Source organism: Cimex lectularius, unplaced genomic scaffold (genome assembly GCF_000648675.2).
Source record: "Cimex lectularius strain Harlan isolate CLEC.00 unplaced genomic scaffold, Clec_2.1 scaffold47, whole genome shotgun sequence".
NCBI classification, from domain to species: Eukaryota; Metazoa; Arthropoda; class Insecta; order Hemiptera; family Cimicidae; genus Cimex; species Cimex lectularius.
Genome location: NW_019392686.1, coordinates 2,069,212 through 2,091,704, shown reverse-complemented (window position 1 = coordinate 2,091,704; position 22,493 = coordinate 2,069,212). Strand labels below are relative to the sequence as shown.

The window sequence follows — 22,493 nt, the reverse complement described above, 5'->3', positions numbered from 1 at the left end:
ATATCACTCATAATGAATAAATTCTTATCACTAAACTTTACATACAGCTCTCAGACCTAAAGGATTTTTTTTAATTTAGAAAAATTGGTAATATTTGTCAAATATTATTAATAATCTCATTTAAAACGGACGAAAAAATAATATAAAAACAATGTTTATTATTATTTTTTTTACATATTTAAAATTCTTTTTTGTAGTCTTACATTATTATATAAATATTGCACATTGAAAAATTATTAATTATATTTTTTTATGTGTGTGTTTTGTTTAAATATACAATTGTACACTGCCTCCCACCCACATTTATTTATTTCTATGTTCTTGAGGATCAAAAGGTCTCTAGAGCGGACACTGACAGGTACACATGAGTTGTTTTCGTTGTCGGAACTGCTGGGTTCGATGTTGATGATCGGCGTCTTCGGTAACACTGTCGGATAAAATTTTGAGCACTTTTTGCTATCGCTGACCTTTTGTTGCTCAAGGCGGTATCGGGCAACACCTTTTTGAAAATCTGGGGTCGCGGTTTCCATAAAATAATCCAGGGCGGCGAGAATTCACGACTTCTATTAATACAGAGTGTTTCAGGCTACATCGATGCATGTCTAGACCGATTTGAGAGAGGACCAGCGAAATTAGACGGACCCATCATACATCATACTAGAAACACCAAAAACTATTGTTAAATTTATAAAAGAAAATGGTTAAGTACGTAAATTTGAGTAAAAAATCTTTTGGGGAGAATTATTAAGAAATGATGCCTTGAAACACTATATAAAAATCGAAGTGTGTTCTTTTTATTGATATATACGCGACTAGACCAAAAAAAACCCCGGTTTTCAGAACGGTGTCGGATGAACCTCGCTTTTAGTATATGTGGTGCTGCACTGTGTTGCCGTTGGAGTCGGGCGGTTGTTGTTGCTGCTGTTGCTGCTGCTGCTGTTGCTGGTGCCTCATAACTTCGCCTCCGCCTCCGGAATCTCCCCCGCTCCCGAGGCCTAGGATTTTGGCCGAGTGCTCTTGGGCTTTCGCCCTTAGGCAGGCTATGCTCTTGTTCCTGAACTGTTCTGGGTCTTCGCTCCCGCCTCCGCCGCCTCCGCAACCTTCGGACTCTTCGTCTCGCTCAGACCCTCCGCCGGAAGTCATCGTGTCCTCCTTCAGCGTGTCCGCCGCCTCTAATGACTTTCTGTGCATACCTGGAAATTAATGAAATGCCATTTTTAAAAATGAAATCCTCACCTTAAATATAAACAAAAAATCAATTTTATTACTATACAATATAATAATTGCACCTACTACAAATTGACGGTTTAAAATAATTATTCAAAATGACCGTGGATTTATTAGTAATTAAAAAAGCCAGCCTTTGACTCTTGCTAAGCCCGTGCATTCCAATTTTTTTTTTAAATCGATTTTGATATTTACGATTATTTGGCAGAAGCGAGAACTCGTTATTATGTAAATTAAGTCCTACGTACCGTCATCGAAAAGGTGTCCCTGAGTTTTGGCAGCTACGATACCGCACATGGAAAATACAAAAGAAATATTACTAGATTTTTGCCCCTTTGGCGATTTTTAAATATCATAGCTGATACTCAGGGAGTACCTTTATTACAAAGTACAAGTATATCAAAGCACACCGCTTTTTTTAAAATAAAAAAAGCCATTTTAATTCGTTTCGATCCATTTTTCCCAATAAGAAAAAAGTACCCTAAAAAATGGCGAAAATTAAGCTTAGAACTTCTTAATTGTACCTCTAATTTTTATAAATCTTAAATGCTATTTTACTTACTTTTTAAACCAATAACATCCCGAATATACTGGTGACAACCTATATATACAAAATGAAAGTTTGCAGAGAAAAATTAAACAAAATTTAATTAAAATAATTTCTAATGTGCCCGTTTCGACATATTAAGTTTTAAAAATATTGGATGGTTAAATGCCAATATTATGTTATATTCTTTCTGGTTAACTTTGTCAGCTAGTTTCAAAATAAAGTAAAACGTATAAAAAGACATAAACCCGGGAAAACGCACAGGCCAACCAGTGAACGTGAATGCTGAAACGTTCGGACGTGATCTAGCTATGCTTGAATTATATTAACAAAATATTTAATTAAAATGGTTTAAGCTGTAGTCAATTTTTTAACTCATGAGAACTATGATCTATTTTGTGGTCTTAGGTTGTGCAAAACGTGTGGGTTTGCCATAACTCGTGTGAGAGTCCGTGGGGACTAAGTCGCGGTGTGAGTTTTATTTATTTGTTGGTTCTTCTTGGCTCAAAAATGAGAACCATTTTTTTTTTACCTTCGGCTTTAAATTTGGATATTGTTTGACCTTATGCATGCAACTTAACTATCGAGTGCTGAATGTTTTTTGTTTATGCACAAAATTTTTGAAAAATTCTCCTCCCGACCTTTGGGGACACGAAGTATCACATGTTCCTGGTCAAGCCACTGCCACGGTCATATTCCCAATTCTCCAGAATTCCAATCTTCCACAGATGATGGGGCAGTTGACTGAGGTCGAAACGTGATTGTGCAAAACTTAAAAATAGTTTTACTGCACATTTTATACTTTAATGGACATCATCTTGTTTCTATTAATTTTCTCGTTATCAGGATTTTTTTTCTGTATTAACATTATTACTAATTATTAATTAATACAGAAAAAATCTCCAAATGATTGAAATTAAGGTGTGACGGCCATTTTCCCGAAGGGACCCTTATTTCGAAGGAAAAGTTCTAAGTGCTCCCCATTCTCCAGGCCAATGGAATGGTTGACGGGGTGCCGAGATAAAGAAAGGGGGGGTCTTAATTAAAGAGTCCTTGCCTAGGGGGTGAATTACCCCTACTTCTTCATACTAGAAGCTCACCGACCCGCCGAAAACCACCCCTTCGACATACCAACACATAGAAGGAAACTGCAAAATAATCTTGCTCTTTTTAATTAATTTAGCAATAGGCGGTCGTGTTTCGGGATGTTTAATGATCCCGGGCTCCTTTCTTTTTGAAAAAAAAAAAAAAAAAAAAAAAAAGAAATAACTTAAGAACTTTATTGGATATGTTCCTGACAAGGAACAACTACTTTCTTGATGTACCTAATTTAAAAAATTCCTGTACTTCTGTGAGAAGAGTTTAGACGTGAAGTCATCTTCAGTGAATGTCTGAGCGTTTCCAAGTGCTTAGACTGTTTCTTGGTTCTAATGGTTAGCAAATGCCGAATCGACAATGTTTTCAGACTGAAGGGCATTGGTATTTCGCAACATCAAATGATTTATTGTGTTTATGTCTTGTTCATAAGTTTAATAGCCAGAAGAATCTCGCTGATTAGAATTTAGTGATATTTAGTGTTACTTTATAGGTTTTGATGGACAAACAAACCATCACTCTTTGATATGATGATTTGAGTTGGTAAAAGAGTTGTTGTCTCGCTGTTGTTGTCTATCGCCAGGACATACTCATGTAGAAAACGCACAGAGCATTCACTGAATGTAGGAAAACGTTCAAAAGTACCGGAAAGACCAAGCAGACAGAATATGTTTGGGGATACAATATAGTTGTTTCTTAGATTTCTTTGTAGCTGCTGTACCAGTAGCTGGATCTTTTCCGGTCATCCTGGACTTCCTAATCTTTTTGGTTTTGTCTGCCAGAAACCTTTCGTTATTTTTAGTGGTCGGTTTGTACTATTCCACGGAATTATGTGCTTATATTTTAGTTTCAACGGTCAAACAAAACAGCACTCTTTTAAGATTTTGCATATTCTCGCTGATGTCTGTCGCCAGGTATTCTCACGAGGAAATGATCGATCATTCACTGTATATAGGAAAATGACTGAACACGTCGAAATAATACACAGACACAATATATATGAACTTTTAATTGTGGGTGATGGACCTGTCACTTGATCGGCGCCAGTCTTCCAGGTCTGCCCAATCTCTGAGGTTTTGTCTGTCAGACTTTAGTGATATAATGGTTAGTCTGCTCTTTTCTACGTGTGTATGGTAAATGGGGAATGAAAAAAATAGATACAATATGTATGAACTTTTAATATAGCTGTTGTTTCTTAGATGTCCCTTTGGGTGATGGACCTGGATCGTCTCCGGTCATTCTAGTCTGCCCTATCTCGCAGGTTTTGTATGTCAGTCAGTTTTCACCATCTTTGGTGGTTGGTTTGTGTTATTCCTTTTCGTTGGCTTCAAAGTTCAAACAAAACCATTACGCGTCAATATGTTACTAGTTCATCATAGTCCGCCCAATATCGCTGAATTAAGTTCTTTTTTATTAGTTCAATTGCCGAGTGAGAAACTAACTAATTTGTGTATTTATTCGTTACAATTGCTCGAAAATATATTATAATAAAAGGTATAGTTGCCTAGTTATAGAAGCTTAAAATTTCCTGTAGGTGATGTACTAGTAGCTGGATTGTTTCCATCTTTCCTAGTCCTTAGTCATCCTGGTCTGCCCAATCTCGCAGGCTTTGTCTGTCAGTCAATTTTCACCGTCTTTAGTGGTTGTTTTGGGCTATTCCTTTTCAATGGCTTCAAAGTTCACACGAAACCATTACGCGTCAATGTGTAACTAGATCGTCTCATATGACGATAGACGGAAACACGTCTGACTGACCAGATTTATTCCTTAGACCACATTTAAAAAGAAAATCGATTTTCTAACCTTCAGGTTAAATTGTAAATCACTAGAAACTCAGCAAAACTTTACAATCTTTATGATAGGTTTTATGGTCAGTTCCTTGCTCATCGTTAATGGTTTTTGTTTTACTTCTCTTTCTCTGAGTTTCGATTGAAATAAAAATAGTTTAAAATGTGAAGATATAGTACCTAAGAGCCAGGGAGCCACGCATTCGTTCTCCTTAGCACTTTTGAGGATGGTCTCCGGTAGGGGAAGCGAGTGCCTGACCATGGCACCGTAGAGGCCGTACTCTGCCATGATGGTGCTCCTCCCCCAGCACTTTTCAGTCTTCCTCCACTTGGCCCTTCGGTTCTGGAACCAGACCTGTAAACGCACAAATTTGATTAGAACTCGGGATTAGAGTCGTAGGGATGAGCGAGATGCAGGGTGGCGTGGCGGTGCCGGCGGGTGGGCCCTAATTGGAACCGGGCCACGTGCTATCAGTATAACTCGCACTAGCAGACGACTGTAACAATCCACGTGTCACATTTGGGAAAGGGTCTACTAAATAACAAACGGAACGTTATTTAATAACTCGAAAATAGGATCGTTAATGGACCAAATTTCGATTGGAAAGTAATTGCTTAACTTAATAATCTTTGATCTTTCTTATTTTTTTGACATCCTAGGAAATAACAGATACAAATTGTGGTTTCTTAACGTGGTTCAAAAACAATTTCGAATATGTGAAAAATGAGTCCTGATAACCTTAGGGCAGAGGGTATACTCATTAAAATACTAACATTTCTCATTATTAGTCAATGGCACGAGCGGGATTCGAACCCACGATCTTCGGCTAGATACGCCGCTGCTCTACCACTTGAGCTATCGTGACCTCGATCCTCTCGGACCCCAACTTCCCATCTCAACCACACCTTTTGAATTTCCCCTCCTTTTTGCCATTTTTCAAGGACACAACATGGTACACGACATTTGAAAAATGGCAAAAAGGAGGGAAAATTCAAAAGTTGCGATTGAGATGGGAAATTGGTTTCCGAGTGGATCGAGGTCACGATAGCTCAAGTGGTAGAGCAGCGGCGTATCAATCCGAAGATCGTGGGTTGGAATCCTGCTCGTGCCATTGACTTTTTTATCTCAACTAAAAACCTTAATTAATTGGATGATATTAATTAGTCAAGCGGACCACGGAATTAGTGAATTTCTCATTATTGTAATGATTGTGATATTTCTTGTTGTAGCCTTGTAGTTGTTCGTCATCCTAGTCTGCCTATCCTTGTTGTGCTAGACTTCAGGTGCGTTTTGGTAATTAAGAGTTGGTCATATCATAGGTTCTGATAGCCAAATGCCGAGTTCCTAGTTTGTCTATCAGAATCATTTTGCCATTTCGCCATCTTCGGGGATTGGTCTGTGCGTTTTTCTATGTAAATGTCCTATTCATAGGTTCTAACGGTTAGCCAAATATCGAATACATGGTTTGGCCTGAACTATTTTTTACAATAACTGACACTATGCCTAAAAAACCTAAAAAAGCCAATTTACTACTCTAACAGAAATAGTAAAAACAATTAAAAAGATAACCATTGGAAAGCTCTTAAGCAGAGCTTTTATTTTAAACGCAATTTTACGATTTTTAGTCAGAAATGGTTATTTCAAAAGGGGATTTTTGACTTAATGTCTTTTTCATGGTTATATTCGTGATCAGCGTTTAATTTCCTATTAAAATAGAGGTTTTTTTGTGAGAGAATTTGTTCTTATCTTTTTTTACAGTTTGTGTTTCAACAGTGTAAATAATAGTTATTCAGATACAATTATTGTGAGTAAGTCCATCTGAGTCAATACGCCAGATTATTTTTTTGCAACTTGTAGCAGTTATTTCTACCATCTATTCTACCAGTCTGCCGTCCACAATTTTTGGACGTCTTGCTATGGTCCAATCGATTCGAGAATAGTTTCGTTGAATTCACCGTGTAGAAAAACATAGAAAACGATACCCATGATGATTATTGGTGATAGTTGTTCTACTTTTGGATTTTGGACCACAATTTTGGACTGTTGGCTGTGGTCCAATCGATTCGAAAAAGTTTAAATTTAAATTGGATTCAAAAAACCTAAACGTACAAATTTTTGGGAACTTACTCAAATAGCTTGGGTACTACTGATTTTTTCCCGCTTTTTGCGTTTTGGTCCCACTGTGCGGCACGATAATAAAGGACGATGATAAATTTGTATTATATGAATATTTTTAGATTCTAGCGATAGTTTTATTACCATTAATTTAATGAGGCAAGGTGAACTTTGTTGTTGAAAGTTTCGTGTTTGAAACGCAACAAAAGACTGAACTAGGCTCCTTAATTGTAAGCTATTGTCCAGCCTTACCAGCACGGATGACTGAGAATGAAGTTCCTGTAAATAAATCTTATGTTTTCACATTTTATTTATTATTGAATTATTCATATTTCTTGATAAACAATCATAGATGTGTTTCTGTCTTTTTTGTTTATTTTATAGTTTAGAACCTTGCACACTTTCAACACTTAAGCCGGGAACACACTTACCAGATGCAACGCTATGCGACGCTACCCAATTTATTACATGGTTTTGCTCATAAAAGTTAACAAACAACTTATTAGATGGTTTTGCTCAAAATGACACATTAAGAACAAAAGAGGCGTTGCCATTGCGATACTGATTTGTGATACACGCGACTGTACCCGACGAAAATCCAAAGTCCAATTTTCCATAAGATTGCATTACCCCCATGCACATCTGCCCGATGCTATGCGACGCTACCCTACTCTACGCTCTGCGATCCCCACTGTCCAGATTTTCGTCGGGTAGCATCGAGTACAGTCGAAGACAAAAAGAACTGGATACTTATATTTTTATTCAAACTACTTGTATTATTGTCGTTATATTAATTACAACATACTTATTTTAATATAAACCAAATCAACCGAGATCAAAAATTCATTAGATTTTATTTCAATTTTTTTTTTTAAAATGGTTTGGTAGAAAATTGATCAAACACCGGAATAACATTTTTTGATGTAATGAATTTAACTAACAATTTATTACACGGTTTTGCTCATAAAATTTAACTAACAATTTATTTCATGGTTTTGCTCATAAAATTTAACTAACAATGTATTTCATGGTTTTGCTCATAAAATTTAACTAACAATTTATTTCATGGTTTTGCTCGTAAAATTTAACTAACAATTTATTTCATGCTTTGGCTCATAAAATTACGCCATTTTCGTCGAGTACTGGACACTCATATTTTTGTAGTATATTTCAAACTAAGTATATGTAATTTTGTCGTTATATTAATTACAACATTCCTAATTTAATGGAATCGAGATCAAATATTCATGTTTTTATAAAAATTTAATTATGACGGTTAGGAAGAAAATTTGAAAAAAAGAAACAAAACACCGCAATAACTATATTTAAGACAATTCACTAATTTCGTGGTCTGCTTGACCAATTAAATCATTACAATTAATTAAGGCGTTTAGTTGAGATGAAAAAAAGTTAATGGCACGAGCGGGATTCGAACCCACGATCTTCGGCTAGATACGCCGCTGCTCTACCACTTGAGCTATCGTGACCTCGATCTACTCGGACATCAACTTCCTATCTCAACCCCACCTTATGAGTTTTCCCTCCTTTTTGCCATTTTTCAAATGTTGAGATAGGAAGTTGATGTCCGAGTGGATCGAGGTCACGATAGCTCAAGTGGTAGAGCAGCGACGTATCTAGCCGAAGATCGTGGGTTCGAATCCCGCTCGCGCCATTAACTTTTTTCATCTCAACTAAAAACCTTAATTGATTGTATATTTAAGATAATTAAGTTTGACAAACAATTTATTCCATTGTTACATGGTTTTTCTCAAAATAATGTATTAAGAACAAAAGAGGCGTTGCGATTGCGATACTGATTGTTGTGATACATGCTGTGTGACTGTACGTGGCGATTGACGTCGCATAGATGTGCACACCCCACCAAAACGTGGCAAGGCGTCGGGTAGCATCAGGTAGCGTCGCATAGCGTTGCATCGGGTAAGTATGTTCCCCGCTAAAATCAGTGAAGTTGTATATTTTTTACTACGAACGTCGCACCATATTACCATTAAAACTGTATTCTATTGTAGTTTAACATTTTTTAAATTAAATCTTTTTTAAAAAATAGTGTGGTTGTGTGGGAGGAGTCCCTCTGAGCACTGCAGCTCCTGCAGCTCTTTATAGCTTATTGTATTTCTTCCTGGCTCCATTTCTGGGGGTCGCAACGCATGTGTGAATTGAGACCTTAGTGTGCCGTTGTTCTTCCCTCGAAGAAACTCATTTTTGAATGGGGTCGGGATCAAATTCAAGATCCTGAGATCCGATCCCGCCCCAGACCTTCCATTGATGAGCTATCCAGCACAGAAGAAAACTTTGTTGTAATTAAGTTTTAAGTTGTACAAGCATATTTCTTTAAAAACTCAAATCGGAAGGTAAATATTGTTAACAATTTCTACCTCCACTTGTTTCACGTTGCTTTCACTTCAGTGCTTCTAAAACCGTGGGAGGTGGAGTATAAAACAAATAAAAAATCTGAACCCGTTTGAAAATAAATAAAATTAAAAAAAAAACTCAATCAAAGTAGAGTCCCGGTGCATTCAGACTGTCATGCACTGTTGCATCACTGCGTAAAAAAGTGAAAAAAAAACGACGAAAAACTCGGCCGGATAAAAATTTACCCGAACGCTCCGCCGGTTTTCAAAAATGCATCCGACCATGCATTTTTCCTCTCATCCGTAGGCGACGTAACGGAATTAAGCCTGTTTGCCAGCGCGAAAAGCCCCTGGGAAAGAAAGCTTAGCCATGTCGGGAAAGTGGCCCCTGAGGGTGAAAAGAGTTGATTGATAACGGGGCGAATCTTCCTAGTCACCAAGCGAAATCCCATTTGGGCAGTTGAAAATTAAGCCCGCCAGACAGCCATTTATTACACTAATTAAATAATAGCTTGATAAGTAGATAAAGTAATTTCATAATTCGGATTAAGCTGACTTTCGTTCTAAAATTTCTTCCCACCACTGAAGATGGAACAATTACGAAAGGAGTCTGTCAAACAAGATAAATGAGAATTGACAGATCACGATGATTGGGGACGAGTAAACTACGCATTATATTTGAGAGAAGAAGAATAAATCACACAGGGTATTCTACTTCAGTTTGTCCGTCTACTTCCACTATATTTTTCTGTCAGACTGGGTTAGAAACTTTCAGTTATCTTCAGTGAAACCAGGTTTATATTCTGTTTTTCACTTGGTTAGCGCACATACGTAGTTTTTCTCCTTGATTTCTTAGTATTATTTTAATTAATTGCTCTACACACGAGGAAATGCTCAGACCATGCTTTGGAGATGGTAGAATGCCTAGACGAAACTGCCAAACGGCTGAGAAAGAAGTTCATGGTGTTCATTAACTAACAAGGTACAGGTAATCAACTCTCAGACATGTTCCACAAACGCCCATGTGATTGTCAACTATATCCAATCATAGTCAAATATTAGTTTTATGTAATTGATTATTTCCAGCCGTTTATGGATGTTCAAAATTTTTGTGTGCTTTGATTAAAACGTTTCAATGCTAGGAACACAATTGAAAAGTCGCAGTTCATGTCTTTTTTAACGAGGATCCCCGACAGCAGAGGTTATATCAACCCTCGGGTTTTTGAAAGAAAGCCCATTTGTAAGTATGTCGGTATGTCGTTCGAATGCAGGCTGCTGGATTCGAACCCGACCTTTACCTTACAGTGATGAGCGCCGTTTCAACGCTAAACCGACGCCCCCAGTACATATCTTTAATGCTGACGTTTTGTCTTCATCGGACTCAGATGTACTGTTAAATGTCAGAGAACGTCACTATCTCTCGTGATTCTTGTCTGCATAACCTCGCTGGTTTTGGCTTTACAATTTATAAAAAGGTCAAAAGCACTGGGAAACAAACACACATACCATTCTCAGAAGATGTGTGAATGCCTTAAAGACGCAGACGTTTCAATGCTAAGAATACAACTTTTCAATACCTCTCGCCTTTCATTAATCAAGAATGCAAGCCCGGATTGTCTGCTGCTTTAAGCATCTCGGTCATAGCTGTACTTCAAACGTCAACATATAGTATTCGATCATCCTGTCCTGTTTATTCTCCCTAGGTTTGGCATTAAAACCTATAAAAAGGACAAACACATTGCGGAACACACAAACCAACCAATAGGGATGTCTAAATGTCCGAAAGCTGTATGTTTTTGGCATTTCAGTGCGGATGACACATTGGAAATCCTTTCAGAGTTCGATGATGCTGAATAAATCGAGAGTGTAAGCAAGTTCCATCCACTTTAATGCTCTCGGCAACAGTTGTACCCCGCCAGTTGGTAGCTTGATACCTCCGGACATCGTGGTCTGTTTATTTTCATTGATTTAGGCATTTTAAAACCTATCGAGAGGACCAATACACTGGGAAACACACATACCACTCCATGCAAATGTCCGAAACGCACAAACATTTCAATGTTGAGCACACTACTGGAAGCCTTTCACAGATCAATGGTGCTGAATTATTCTCGACTGTTAGCCGGGACCATCTGCTGAGATACTTTCCAGTCATCTTGGTCTTTTTATTTTCGTTGGTTTTGGCATTTTAAACCTATCCAACGGCAAAACATTGGGAAAGATCAGCCACTGAAGTAGTCTAGATGCCCGAAACGCACTTCAATGTCGAGGACAATATTGGAAGCATTTCGGAGGTCGGTGGTGATGAATGGATCTACACTTAAGCCCGGATTGTGTACTGCTTTAAGTATGTCGTTCACAACTGTACGTCGGCTAGTTGAAGCTTGATAGTCTCAGGTCATCCCCCGTAGACTGTAACCATGGATCATCTGCTACTTGAAGCTTCTTGGTCGCAGTTGGAATTTCAAATGCACGTAGACAATTTGTTGCTTGTTAGTTTCTGGTAGGTCTGCTTTAAGTATCATGGTCACAGTCGGACAACAGACTAAGATAAAAACACGCAAAGACGCACTATCCATTGATATTCTCATAAAATTTTGGAGGAAACCTCTTCAGTGAGATCGTGAGACAACATTCACCAAAAAAGTTGATATACTAAATATAATGTACTAGCAGACCTGATTTGCATAAAAATAATAGCATGCACCTTGTCACCTAAGGTTAAGGAGAGCTGCCTTTTTAGGACCATTACTCACCGCGACCAATATTGGTCTATTGTCCAATCTCCGTTATTGCATAGAGGTATTCGTTAAGCATAAGGCTGTCGTGAGTATCCTCTAGACCTGGGCTTTTCCTCTCCCAGGAGTAAGACCTCAAGGATAATTTTGTTGTTATCCCCAATGACAGAGCCCTGATGAAATCCCAAACTGCTCAGGACTTTATATCCGACGAGGTTGTTGTTTTTAATTCCTCCGGCCTTTTGTTTTCTTTTGTTCTTTTGTTTTGTTAAAATTGCCCCTTGGGATAGTGTTCTCACCTAACCATTATCAAAACCGTCAAAAAATCGAAATTTAACATACGGATTTAATCAACAGCAACAGATTCCATAATACATGCTGAACCAAACAATCCAAACGACACAGAAAACTATAAGAATGAAGATGTATGGATATGCCAATACATCGGTCAGACAGGCAGAAAAAAGTCAAATACCTTACACAGAACATCCATGAATTCCAAGACGAGCAAAAAGGACGGGCATTGCACATACTTAAAATTTACAGACAATAAGTATGTACACACTGGGAAATGCCCACAAAATGTCATTGAGAATAGACGATGATAGGAAAGGATCAAGCTGTCAGCAGACTTTTTATCCTTTGCCGTGTCTATTTAACAACGAATGTCTATTTTAGACATTTCGCGGCGTAATTTTTCCGTTCGTGCTCCGTGAATTTTTGTTTTTTGAAACTGACTAGCAAAAAATGGTGACCGGTCGCCCGGAAGATAGTTGAAAAGGGTTTCCTTTAAGCAATTTATCAATAATACGGTAGAGCGTGTGATATCACCTGCCTAACTATCCGCCTAGTTGAGGGCCACTCGAATGACCACACTCACCCCCTAATAGAGCCACCCTTTGAGCCGCCACTCACGCCCAACTTCACCTAAACTCTTCCACGGTCATCAACCTTCATCAACTCTTAAATCTCACTATTTAAACTCTTCTCTACTTTCAAGTCAACTTTTAAAACACCATTTCGGTAAAGCTGTTAAAGTCTGAAACGTAAAAGTTTACGTGAGATGGTCCAGCAATGATTAACTGCGTTCACTACTTGATTTCCCAAACGGCAGCCACTTTATTTCCGTACTGGATAATTGTGCCTTGGTTATTACAAAAATTCTTAAGAGATAAAATATTGTAATATCACATTTTTATTCTTTATAATGTGGAGACTTTTCAATAGGAAAATAAGAGAAATAGGAAAATAATATGGCCAAATAGAGAGACGTTTGGGTTATAAGCAGGGTGTGGTGAGAAGTTCGTGCTGTCGTGGAACTGTCTTTTAATTTCCATACACACAATTAAGCTGTTGAATATTCAGCTCAGAATCAACAACCTAGCAATCTGAAATAACCTTAAAATACCGCTGCCGGATCAATTATCGCAATGTCAGGGTTATAAACAGGGCGTGGCGAAATGGTCGTGCTGTTTCACCACTGCTTTTTCCTCTCGTTTTAAATTTATTTACGTTATTGAACTGTTGATTATTCAAGTCAGAGTCAACAGCCGTACAATCTCAAATAACCTCAAAATACCGGCGGAAGGACAATTCTGCAGGAAAATAGCGTAACGTCAGGGATATAAACAGGGAGTGGCAAGATGGTCGTGCTGTTTCACACCTGCTTTTCCCTCTCGTTTTACAATTATTTACGCTATTGAACTGTTGATTATTTAGCTCAGAGACAACAGCCGTACAATCTGAAATAACCTCAAAATACCGGCGGATAGGAAAAAAAAAAAAAATATAGCGCAACGTCAGGGTTATAAACAGGGCGTGGCAAGAGGGTCGTACTATTTCAGGACTGCTTATCCAGTTTTCGTTATTTGTAATAGTTACTACTTAAAAAACGATTATATTTAGAATTTTAGAGTAACTTAGCGCATACATCGGTAGTTTTGGCACTGATGAGGATCTGACACCAAATCTGTCAGTCTCGTTTCGGCATTTTCAGTGGTTATTCTATGCATTTATCAGTGGATATGTCTTTCTGATTGAATGTAAATGGTAATAAAATGCCGAAACGCTTCTGACACAAAACGGAGAAAATTGGCAAACAGGATAATTTCATGTATATTGCAGACCTCACTAACATGTTTCACGATGTACTATTTTTGTACATGAACCCATTGATTACTTAAAGTCTTGAAGTACAGCTAACGTGTGCATGTTATTTTTTCATGTACCTTATTTCTTAATACGTTATTCATTCGGATCCAGTTCCATAAACCAAAAGTCAGTCGAAAAGTAGTTTTTGACCAGCACATTTTACGAAGCCTCTCGAAGTATTCCGCTCACTTAACTGCCAACTAGTAGTTTGGTGTTTTTTCGTATGATGTTTCGTATCCACCAATTATTTCGTAATGATTTCCATCATTATTGCGCTTCGAATAGACACACAGGAGTCCTGAATTGTAAAACTTCAATTCGGAAAGCTTTCCAGCTTGGGTCGACCCGAGGCCCAGCTTGAAGTTATTTTTAATTTCATTTCAAGTGCTTCCTTATAATGTGAAAAATCTTTAGTAATGAAGTCATGTCTCCTTGAGGTGGCCACAGAGCTTATTGCACTTCCACTAAATAAATCTATTGTGCTCGTCTACTTTTGTTAGAGCTCAATATTCAGCTTTAGTATATTAATCCATTTATGTTTAGTGGTCTAATTGACCATACTAATTATTTATTGAGATGAAAAAGTTAGCGTCACGAACGGGATTCGAACCCTCGACCTTCGACTTAATACGTCGCTGCTCTAACCATTGTCACGACAGCTCAAGTGGCGTATTGAGCCGAAGTTCATGGGTTCGAATCCAGCACGTGACGCTAACTTTTTCATTTCAACCAAGACCTTACATAAAAAGAATAATTAATTGAAATTAAGCTTTAGGTTGTTAATCACGTTCCATAGCTTGGCTAGTGGTTTACTTGAGACTGCTTGCATGTTTTCCTCTCCTAGTGGCAGAAATCTACACAACGTTTCTTCTGACAGTACATCATATCTGGTACATTTGTCATCTCAGTGTCCAATCTGGAGACTTTCCAGTTTTATTTCTGTTACCAGTATATATATATATATATATATAGGGTTAAAAGCCTAGGTAGGCCCGTACCCCATCCCTAAAAGGTCCGGGACTTGGTCGGCTCACGAGCCCTGCATAAACCTCTTGGACCTGTTTACAAACCCCAAGATTTTGGACCATTTTATCTTGGGGAGTGATTTGTCAATGTTCTCTCCTTCAAAAGTTTCAAATCTATTCCTGGCATACCTATCACATTCTGCGAGGTAGTGTTGAGCCGTTTCTTCTTTTATTTCACAGAAGCGGCAAAAGGGGTCTGGTAGAATACCCATTAAGAAGAGGTGTCTTCTCAAGGGGCAATGGCCCGTTAGGATACCTATCAGCCTCCTAATTCCCCTCCTTGAGTTAAAGAATAACCATTTCGGTTCTTTTGGTTTGATTTCCTTCAGAAACTCCTTCGATTGCCTATGTCCGGGGGACAGATTCCATTCTTTCAGGAATTGTTTCATGCCCCAGCAACTATCTTTCGCTGTGCTTATAGAGTGGGGTAATACCGGTTGTGGCCCGACAAACGCGGTATTTGAGCCTTCTTTGGCCAGGTTGTCCCCCTCTTCATTGCCATAGTGCCCCTTATGAGCTGGTATCCATATGAGGGTTACCCTATTCTCGTACCTGGTAGTAATCCTATTAATAAGTTCAACGGTTTCCTCTACCAGCCTAGATGTTGATAACTCTTTTTGTAATGACTTAAGACTGACCTGACTGTCGGAAAAAATTCTAATATCTTTTCCCTTAATCTTGTTATCCATGAGTGTTCTGCAGCAAACATTGATGGCCCAGACCTCCGCCTGAAAGACTGAGGTGTTATTACCAAGAGGGGAGGAGATGCTGATCCCTAATTTATGTATGTGTATTCCAGCACCGCTTCCCTTTTCCTTAATGAGTGAGTCATCGGTGAAGCAGTCTAGGCTACGATGGTCATCATCCGCACTATAGTTGTAATCACAGGGAGTAACTACCTGAAAGTGCTTTTTCCCTAAAGGTGTTTTCACCGTTTTATCGCTAACGCCCAGTAGTTGGTTGTTGACCTTACTCAATAAATGTAGAATTTTCGAGTGACCTATATTATTCCCTTATGGTTCCAGCTGCCTTCACTAATTAATCTATAGCAGCTGGAGTTCTGTTACCCGTAAGTTTTGCGAGTGGGTTTCTCTATGAATTTCTTTTCGTGTCCCTCTCGATTTAGAATTTTTGTCGAGCTTGAAGATTATTTTTCAGCATGTTTCTATATTAAAGAAAAATTAATTTTTAATTTAATGCAGCTAAAGATGCTGGGCTATCAACACTAGATCAATTTGTTGTAGTGTAGTCATTGCAGTTTTGTTTGGAGGTTTTTTATTTAAATGGATAAAACAATAATTGATAGCTTGGTAAGGCCGGATTAATCTCGAGCCATTGAATACGACTATTATCAAATTAGTTCCCCTTTTTGTCGGTTAATTCAAACGATGAGTCGACAAAGACCCGCAAGGGATCCGAGCCCCCGTTTTCGCAGGGTGCCTCTCGCCCATAAGTCATAATTTTCAATCAAACCCTCATTTGTAAATCTGGTCGTCTTTCCCACGAAGCACTTGTTTATTTCTCGGGCCATTTAACACCCCAAATATTTATAAATGGCCCTCCGCCGAGCCGGATCGACACGCGGCCATAACTGCTCTGCTGGGGAATCTTCGTGACCGTGATGACTCGTGTCTTGGGCAAAGAATACCTGGCGCCTCCCTGCTACTTAAGTGCCTCTTCAACGAGTCCAACTTGTTTAAGTCCTGAACAAACGTTTTTTCCCCTGGCAAGAGGTTGACTTAAACGATTTTCGAGCAATTGTAACGATTAAATAAAAAATGACGAGCTTAAACAGTATCTACAATATTTCAAGAAAAGCTGACCTGCAGAATAAAGCTATTTTAACCGAAAATAATCTTTAGTCTTTTAACACTTCATAGTTTGATTAACCCGTCCTCACTGGTTTTGTCTAAACCGTTTCGATATCTTTCCTTTAGTAGTCGGTCTCTCACATAATAATAAACCGACCACAAATGTTGGTGGATACTCCAAACATGTTCTGTTTTCCCCAAGACGCGTTTAGGTATGTTTTTTTTACATTCAGTGGATAGTCTGTGCGTTCCCTCGTGAGTATGTCTTAGCGAAAGACCACATCATCGAGAAGATACAGACTTTAAAGAGTGAAGGATTTGCTTGACTATTTAAATAAAAAAAAGGACACAATCACGTGGCAAAGCACAAATCAACCAATAAATATCACTAAGGTCCAAAAGGCAACAACAGCGAGGATATACAGAAACTTTAAAGAGTGAAGCTTACATATTACATAATCACATGGAAAATGACACGCACGTATGACAGATAAAACCATAAGGCAGATCAGAGTAAGCTGGGACCATCAACTACAGGTATACTAGCTATACGGGCATCTAAGAAACCAAAAACTATATTGAAACTACAGACTTATTCCATCTGTTTCCTACATTCAGTGGATGGCCTGTGCGTTTTCCTAGTGAGTACGTTCTAGAGAAAGGCTCCTCCAACAAGAATATGCAGAATCTTTAAAGAGGGAAGTTGTTGCTTGATCATTTGAACAAAAAAGGACATAACCACGTGGAAGAGCACAAATCAACCACCAAATATCACTCTAGTGATATTCTAGTCTGACAGAGAAAACGCGCGAGATCCCCGTGGCTTTAAACCTATGAACAGGACTTGCTCTAGAGAAAATGCACAGACCAACCGTTCAATTTGGACAATCAACGTTTCAATGTATGAAAACTATCGATTCGGCATTGGCTAACCATTCAGAAAATGTTTAAACGGGAACATCATGAGATTAGGAAGACCAGACTTTAATGCGTTAAGGTTTTAATTGAGCATAGGAATCGATCAAATGATCGACTGGGAAAAATTACAAACCAACCACTAACAACGGCGAAACACATCTGACCGACAAAACCAGCGATATTAGGCGGACCAGGATGAGGGAGACTATCAGTCTACAAGTTAAAAATGCTAGCCACCCTTAAGAAGAAATAAGGTCTAACAAAATTTATTAGTTTTTTTCAATCAATTAATCTTTATGAAAGGTATTGGTCGAGATAAAAAATTCAGTGTCACGAGCGGGATTCGAACCCACGATCTTCGGCTAAACTCGGCTGCTCTACCACTTGAGCTATCGTGACTTCAATTGGACGCTAACATCCCATCTCAACCTCATCTCTCGAACTTTACATCCTTTTTGCTATTTTTCAAATGCCGCGTAATCTATTTGATTCTCGGCGAAAATGAATTGGTCACGGAGAACTTTCGTGAAGATATACTTCAGTTTAATTATTAAATCTATTACAGTTCGTGGTCCGATTGACCAATTAACTTTTTCAATTAAGTAATCTTTATGAAAAGTATTGGTGTAGAAAGTCGACCGAAGTCACCATAGCTCAAATGGTAGAGGAACGGCGTATTTAGCCGAAGATCGTGGGTTCGAATCCCGCTCTTGACACTGACTTATCTCGACCATTACCTTTTATAAAGATTAATCAATTGAAAAAAGTTAATTGGTCAATCTGGACAACGAACTGTAATGGATTATTCGTTTATTAAAATTCCATGCATATTGGATCTGTTTTTTCTTTTAGACGCTGTTGATACATTAAATAGTCTGTTTCCCTTGAGTATATCAACAGCAAAGAACATATGCCCTCAGGATGTTGCGAAACCATATTAAAAACTATGGGTTTTGTTTGACCATTAGAACCATTAGAAAAGGACATAAACACTGGAAAATCACCGATGAATGGAACAGTTTCTCACTGAAGATGGAACAATGCCGAAACGCCTTTGAGTAATTCAACACTTCAACACACTCGTGAGTGTGGACGAACCCAATAAGCACCCCAGGGCCTGTTCGACATTAGTTTTTTAATGTTTTATTCATATTTCAGGGAGTCCAACCGGCCTGAAATAACTGACGACTGAAATAATAATTCGGCATTTATAAATGTGCAAAATATATATAATTTCTTCATCATTGATCTTAGTGTCTGATCATCATTGTATAATAATCTGGCTATGCCACTATTTAAACCATCCTAATAGTTTGGAACTTGGTTGCTTGTTACGCATTCGAGCTTCTAGATTTGTTAATTTAAGTTTTAAATATATTTGCTTTTGGTTTGGGATAGCTGTTTAAATATTATTTAAGATTCCATTACAGGCTTACATTAAGAATTTTGTTCATTATGATTAGCTTTGCCATGGTTTAGTATTGTTATTATGTTGGCTGGACGTTCTTTCTATTATAAATCATTCAAATTTTTCTATTGGGTTTATGAAAAGTCTGGAGGTGATCGTTTACAAACATCAACCTGCACGTTCTCGCTGGTGTTGTCAAACGCGTATTTATGGATTATTTTAGCTGGTGATTTAGTAGTCTTTAGTGGTTTGTGCGTCTGCCAGTTTATACGTCGTTTTTATAGGTTGGCCAAGTGGCAAAATCTACATAGGCCAGTTGTCTAAATGCTTAAATGTGTCGGAACATGAATGAACTGTGCTGTTTAACGTTCAAAATATATAACTCAGCTATCATTGCCTTAATTTGTTACAGCTAGCCAACAGGAAATTGTTAGTTTATTGCGATTAGATCTATTTAAACTTAAGCTACCTTGGATTAGGTACACGCTAGTGGACAAAACTTTTTTATCGTTGAACCTTATCAAATTTAACTGACTTTTCGCTTAGTAATGCTCAAGCGTTATAAAAATCTTTCAATTAATTAAGGTTTTTAGTTGAGATAAAAAAGTCAGTGTCACGAGCGGGATTCGAACCCACGACCTTCAGCTATATACGCCGCTGCTCTTCCACTTGAGCTATCGTGACTTCGATCCACTCGGACACTAACTTCTCGTCTCAGCCCCACCTTTCGCATTTTCCCTCATTTTTGCCATTTTTGAAATGTCGTGTAATCTATTTGATTCTCGGCGACAAATGAAATGGCTACGGAGAGCTTTTAGTGAAGATATACTTCATTTAACTTATTAAATCCATTAGATTTCGTGGTCCGATTGACCAAAAACCATCTTTCAATTAGTTAATCTTTATGTAAGGCATTGGCTGAGATAAAAATCCGAAAGGTGGGTTTGAGATGGGAAGTTAGAGTTCGAGAGGATCGAGGTCACGATAGCTCAAGTGGTAGAGCAGCGGCGTATCTAGCCGAAGATCGTGGGTTCGAATCCCACTCGTGACACTGACTTTTTTATCTCAACTAAAAACCTTAATTAATTGAAAGATATTAATTGGTCAAGCGGATCACGAAAACTAGTGACTTAATAAGCTAAGCGAAGTATATCTTCATTAAAGCTCTCCGTGGCCATTTCATTCGTCGCCGAGAATCAAATAGATTACACGATATTTGAAAAATGGCAAAAAGGAGGGAAAATTCAAAAGGTGGGGTTGAGATGGAAAGTTAGTGCCCGAGTTGATCGAAGTCACGGTAGATCAAGTGGTAGAGCAGCGGCGTATTTAGCCGAAGGTCGTGGGTTCGAATCCCGCTTGTGACACTGACTTTTTTATCTCAACTAAAAACCTTAATTAATTGAAAGGTATTAATTGGTCAAGCGGACCACGAAAACTAGTGAAGTTATTAAAAATAACAGCTGTCTCTAATTTTGATTATTTACTGATACAAATTAAATATTGTTTTAACCTCGCCTAGAAGACCTATTTCTTACCATGTTCACAATCTACCGAATTATTAAAGACAAAAAACCGAATTTGTTTTTGTTTTTTCTAACTGTGGTTTTTCAAGCTGAGATGGTGAGATGGCTTTGTTTAAATTCTAAATCTTACAGCAGGTTGAACGGGAGGAATGTTCGTCTTGTAATTGCCGACGTGGGGAGAAATACCACTTTGTGCAAATCTCTCAGTTCCTTAGAACGGCTTTTGGAAGAGAAACCCAACGTTGAGATGAATCTCTCAACACCCCCTCCCCCCACCATGTAATAAATGAGCTTAGAAATGAAAGTTCCTTGTTATGTGTTCCAGATAAGCTTGAAAAAAATGGTATGTTTTACTTCTCAAATAACTTCTGTACTGACATGGTTTAACTTTTGCTACCATGACATAAGATTTTAAAAAATGAATGTTTTATCTAAAATAAGTTTTATATTAATGATGTTTAGTATGGATACTATTTATTGCTATTATTGTTAGACTTGGTATGTAGCGGTTTTAAGGTGGTTAGGGTATGGCTAAACCAATTGGAATTCGCCGACGATGAATTGCCTAGTGTCAAAAACTATACAGTGGTAGGCGTTCTGTCAAAGCCTGGACTATGATACTGCTAGCTGCAAGGCACGGAACTTGGAAAAACAAACATAAATCGTCACGGTTAGGGACGTGGGGCGGTACAAGGTACGACAAGAAAAGAGAGCAAAACGAACGTGTGGACAAGAAGCAGACTCCGTTCAGGATTCAGCTTAAAGAAAATGGAATTGGGCAGGTCATATAGAGAGGTGTCGAGCGATGGTATAAACGAATTATTGAATGGATACGAGGAGATGAACGAGCTGCGTGGAGGAACAACCTGACAGGAAAGAGTGGAAAAGAATGTCAACAGTGCTGGGTGAATTGTGGTGCAAAGAATATTGCGGTGTGTAGATGTTATATTGGACATTGAGTAAAATGTAATCCCGGAGACAGTAGGCAAACCGAAATGATAGGTAACGACCGAATTGCAGGTTACCGCAGACAACATGGAAACCAGTCTGTGGTCAGAATGTTACATTTAAAAATACTGGTTTTTTATTCAGTGATTCGTCTGAATGTTTCACTGTATGTATATCTTTTCTACAGATTTTGTCAGGCAAGGTGCAGAAATAACAGGAGGTTTATCGAAGACGACTGTGGTAAATGACGTTAGAAATTTGGTCGTCACCGTTCAATTTGGTTGGTCGGTCAGAAGCGTTTCGGCGTTTCGCTGTCTTCAGTGAGGAAGCATCACAGTCAATCCACTGTGGATAAGCAGGCCAAAATGATCGGTAATGACTAAATTTCAGGTTCATCATCTCGCAGACAACGCAGAAAAATCTCACAATCTAAAGTAAATTATTCGTTCAAAAATAAATACGTGTGCAATTAGGTTCAAGGAAATTAAATATAATAATGCATGCCAAATAAGTCTCAGCGTTAGCTGATTTTGTACAGTACATACAAATAATAAAGGTGATTATTATTATTGATTGTGTTAAGCATGTATATATTTTTATTACCAGAACAACATGATGTAAAACCTTATTTTTATATTAAATGTTTTATATTGATTTTATTTAGCATGGGCATGATTTAGTTTTTGTTAACCACGACCCAATGATATGGTCGCCAATGGGGATAAGATTGTTTATTTAAAAAAAAAAAAAGTTAATTTGTAGCTTGTACATATGAAAATCCGTTTTACAAATTTGTGCGTATGCGTTTTTTTTCTCCCAGTTTCACA

General features: G+C 38.1%; 1 protein-coding gene across 2 annotated transcripts in view; it reads right to left on the bottom strand.

Moving 5' to 3' along the window:
- Window positions 1-266: 266 nt before the first annotated feature.
- Window positions 267-22,493, bottom strand: part of LOC106660994 (visual system homeobox 2-like) — a 151,974-nt gene continuing 129,747 nt past the window's right edge. Inside the window, exons 5-7 of one of the 2 annotated variants that reach the window (XM_024225784.1) lie at window positions 4,837-5,011; window positions 1,476-1,508; window positions 267-1,193 (exon numbers count right to left, since the gene is read on the bottom strand). In XM_024225784.1, the coding sequence (XP_024081552.1) occupies window positions 865-1,193; window positions 1,476-1,508; window positions 4,837-5,011 (537 nt within the window). In that variant the 3' untranslated portion in view covers window positions 267-864. The remainder of the gene's footprint in view (window positions 1,194-1,475; window positions 1,509-4,836; window positions 5,012-22,493) is intronic. The other variant, XM_024225785.1, reaches the window with a different exon arrangement.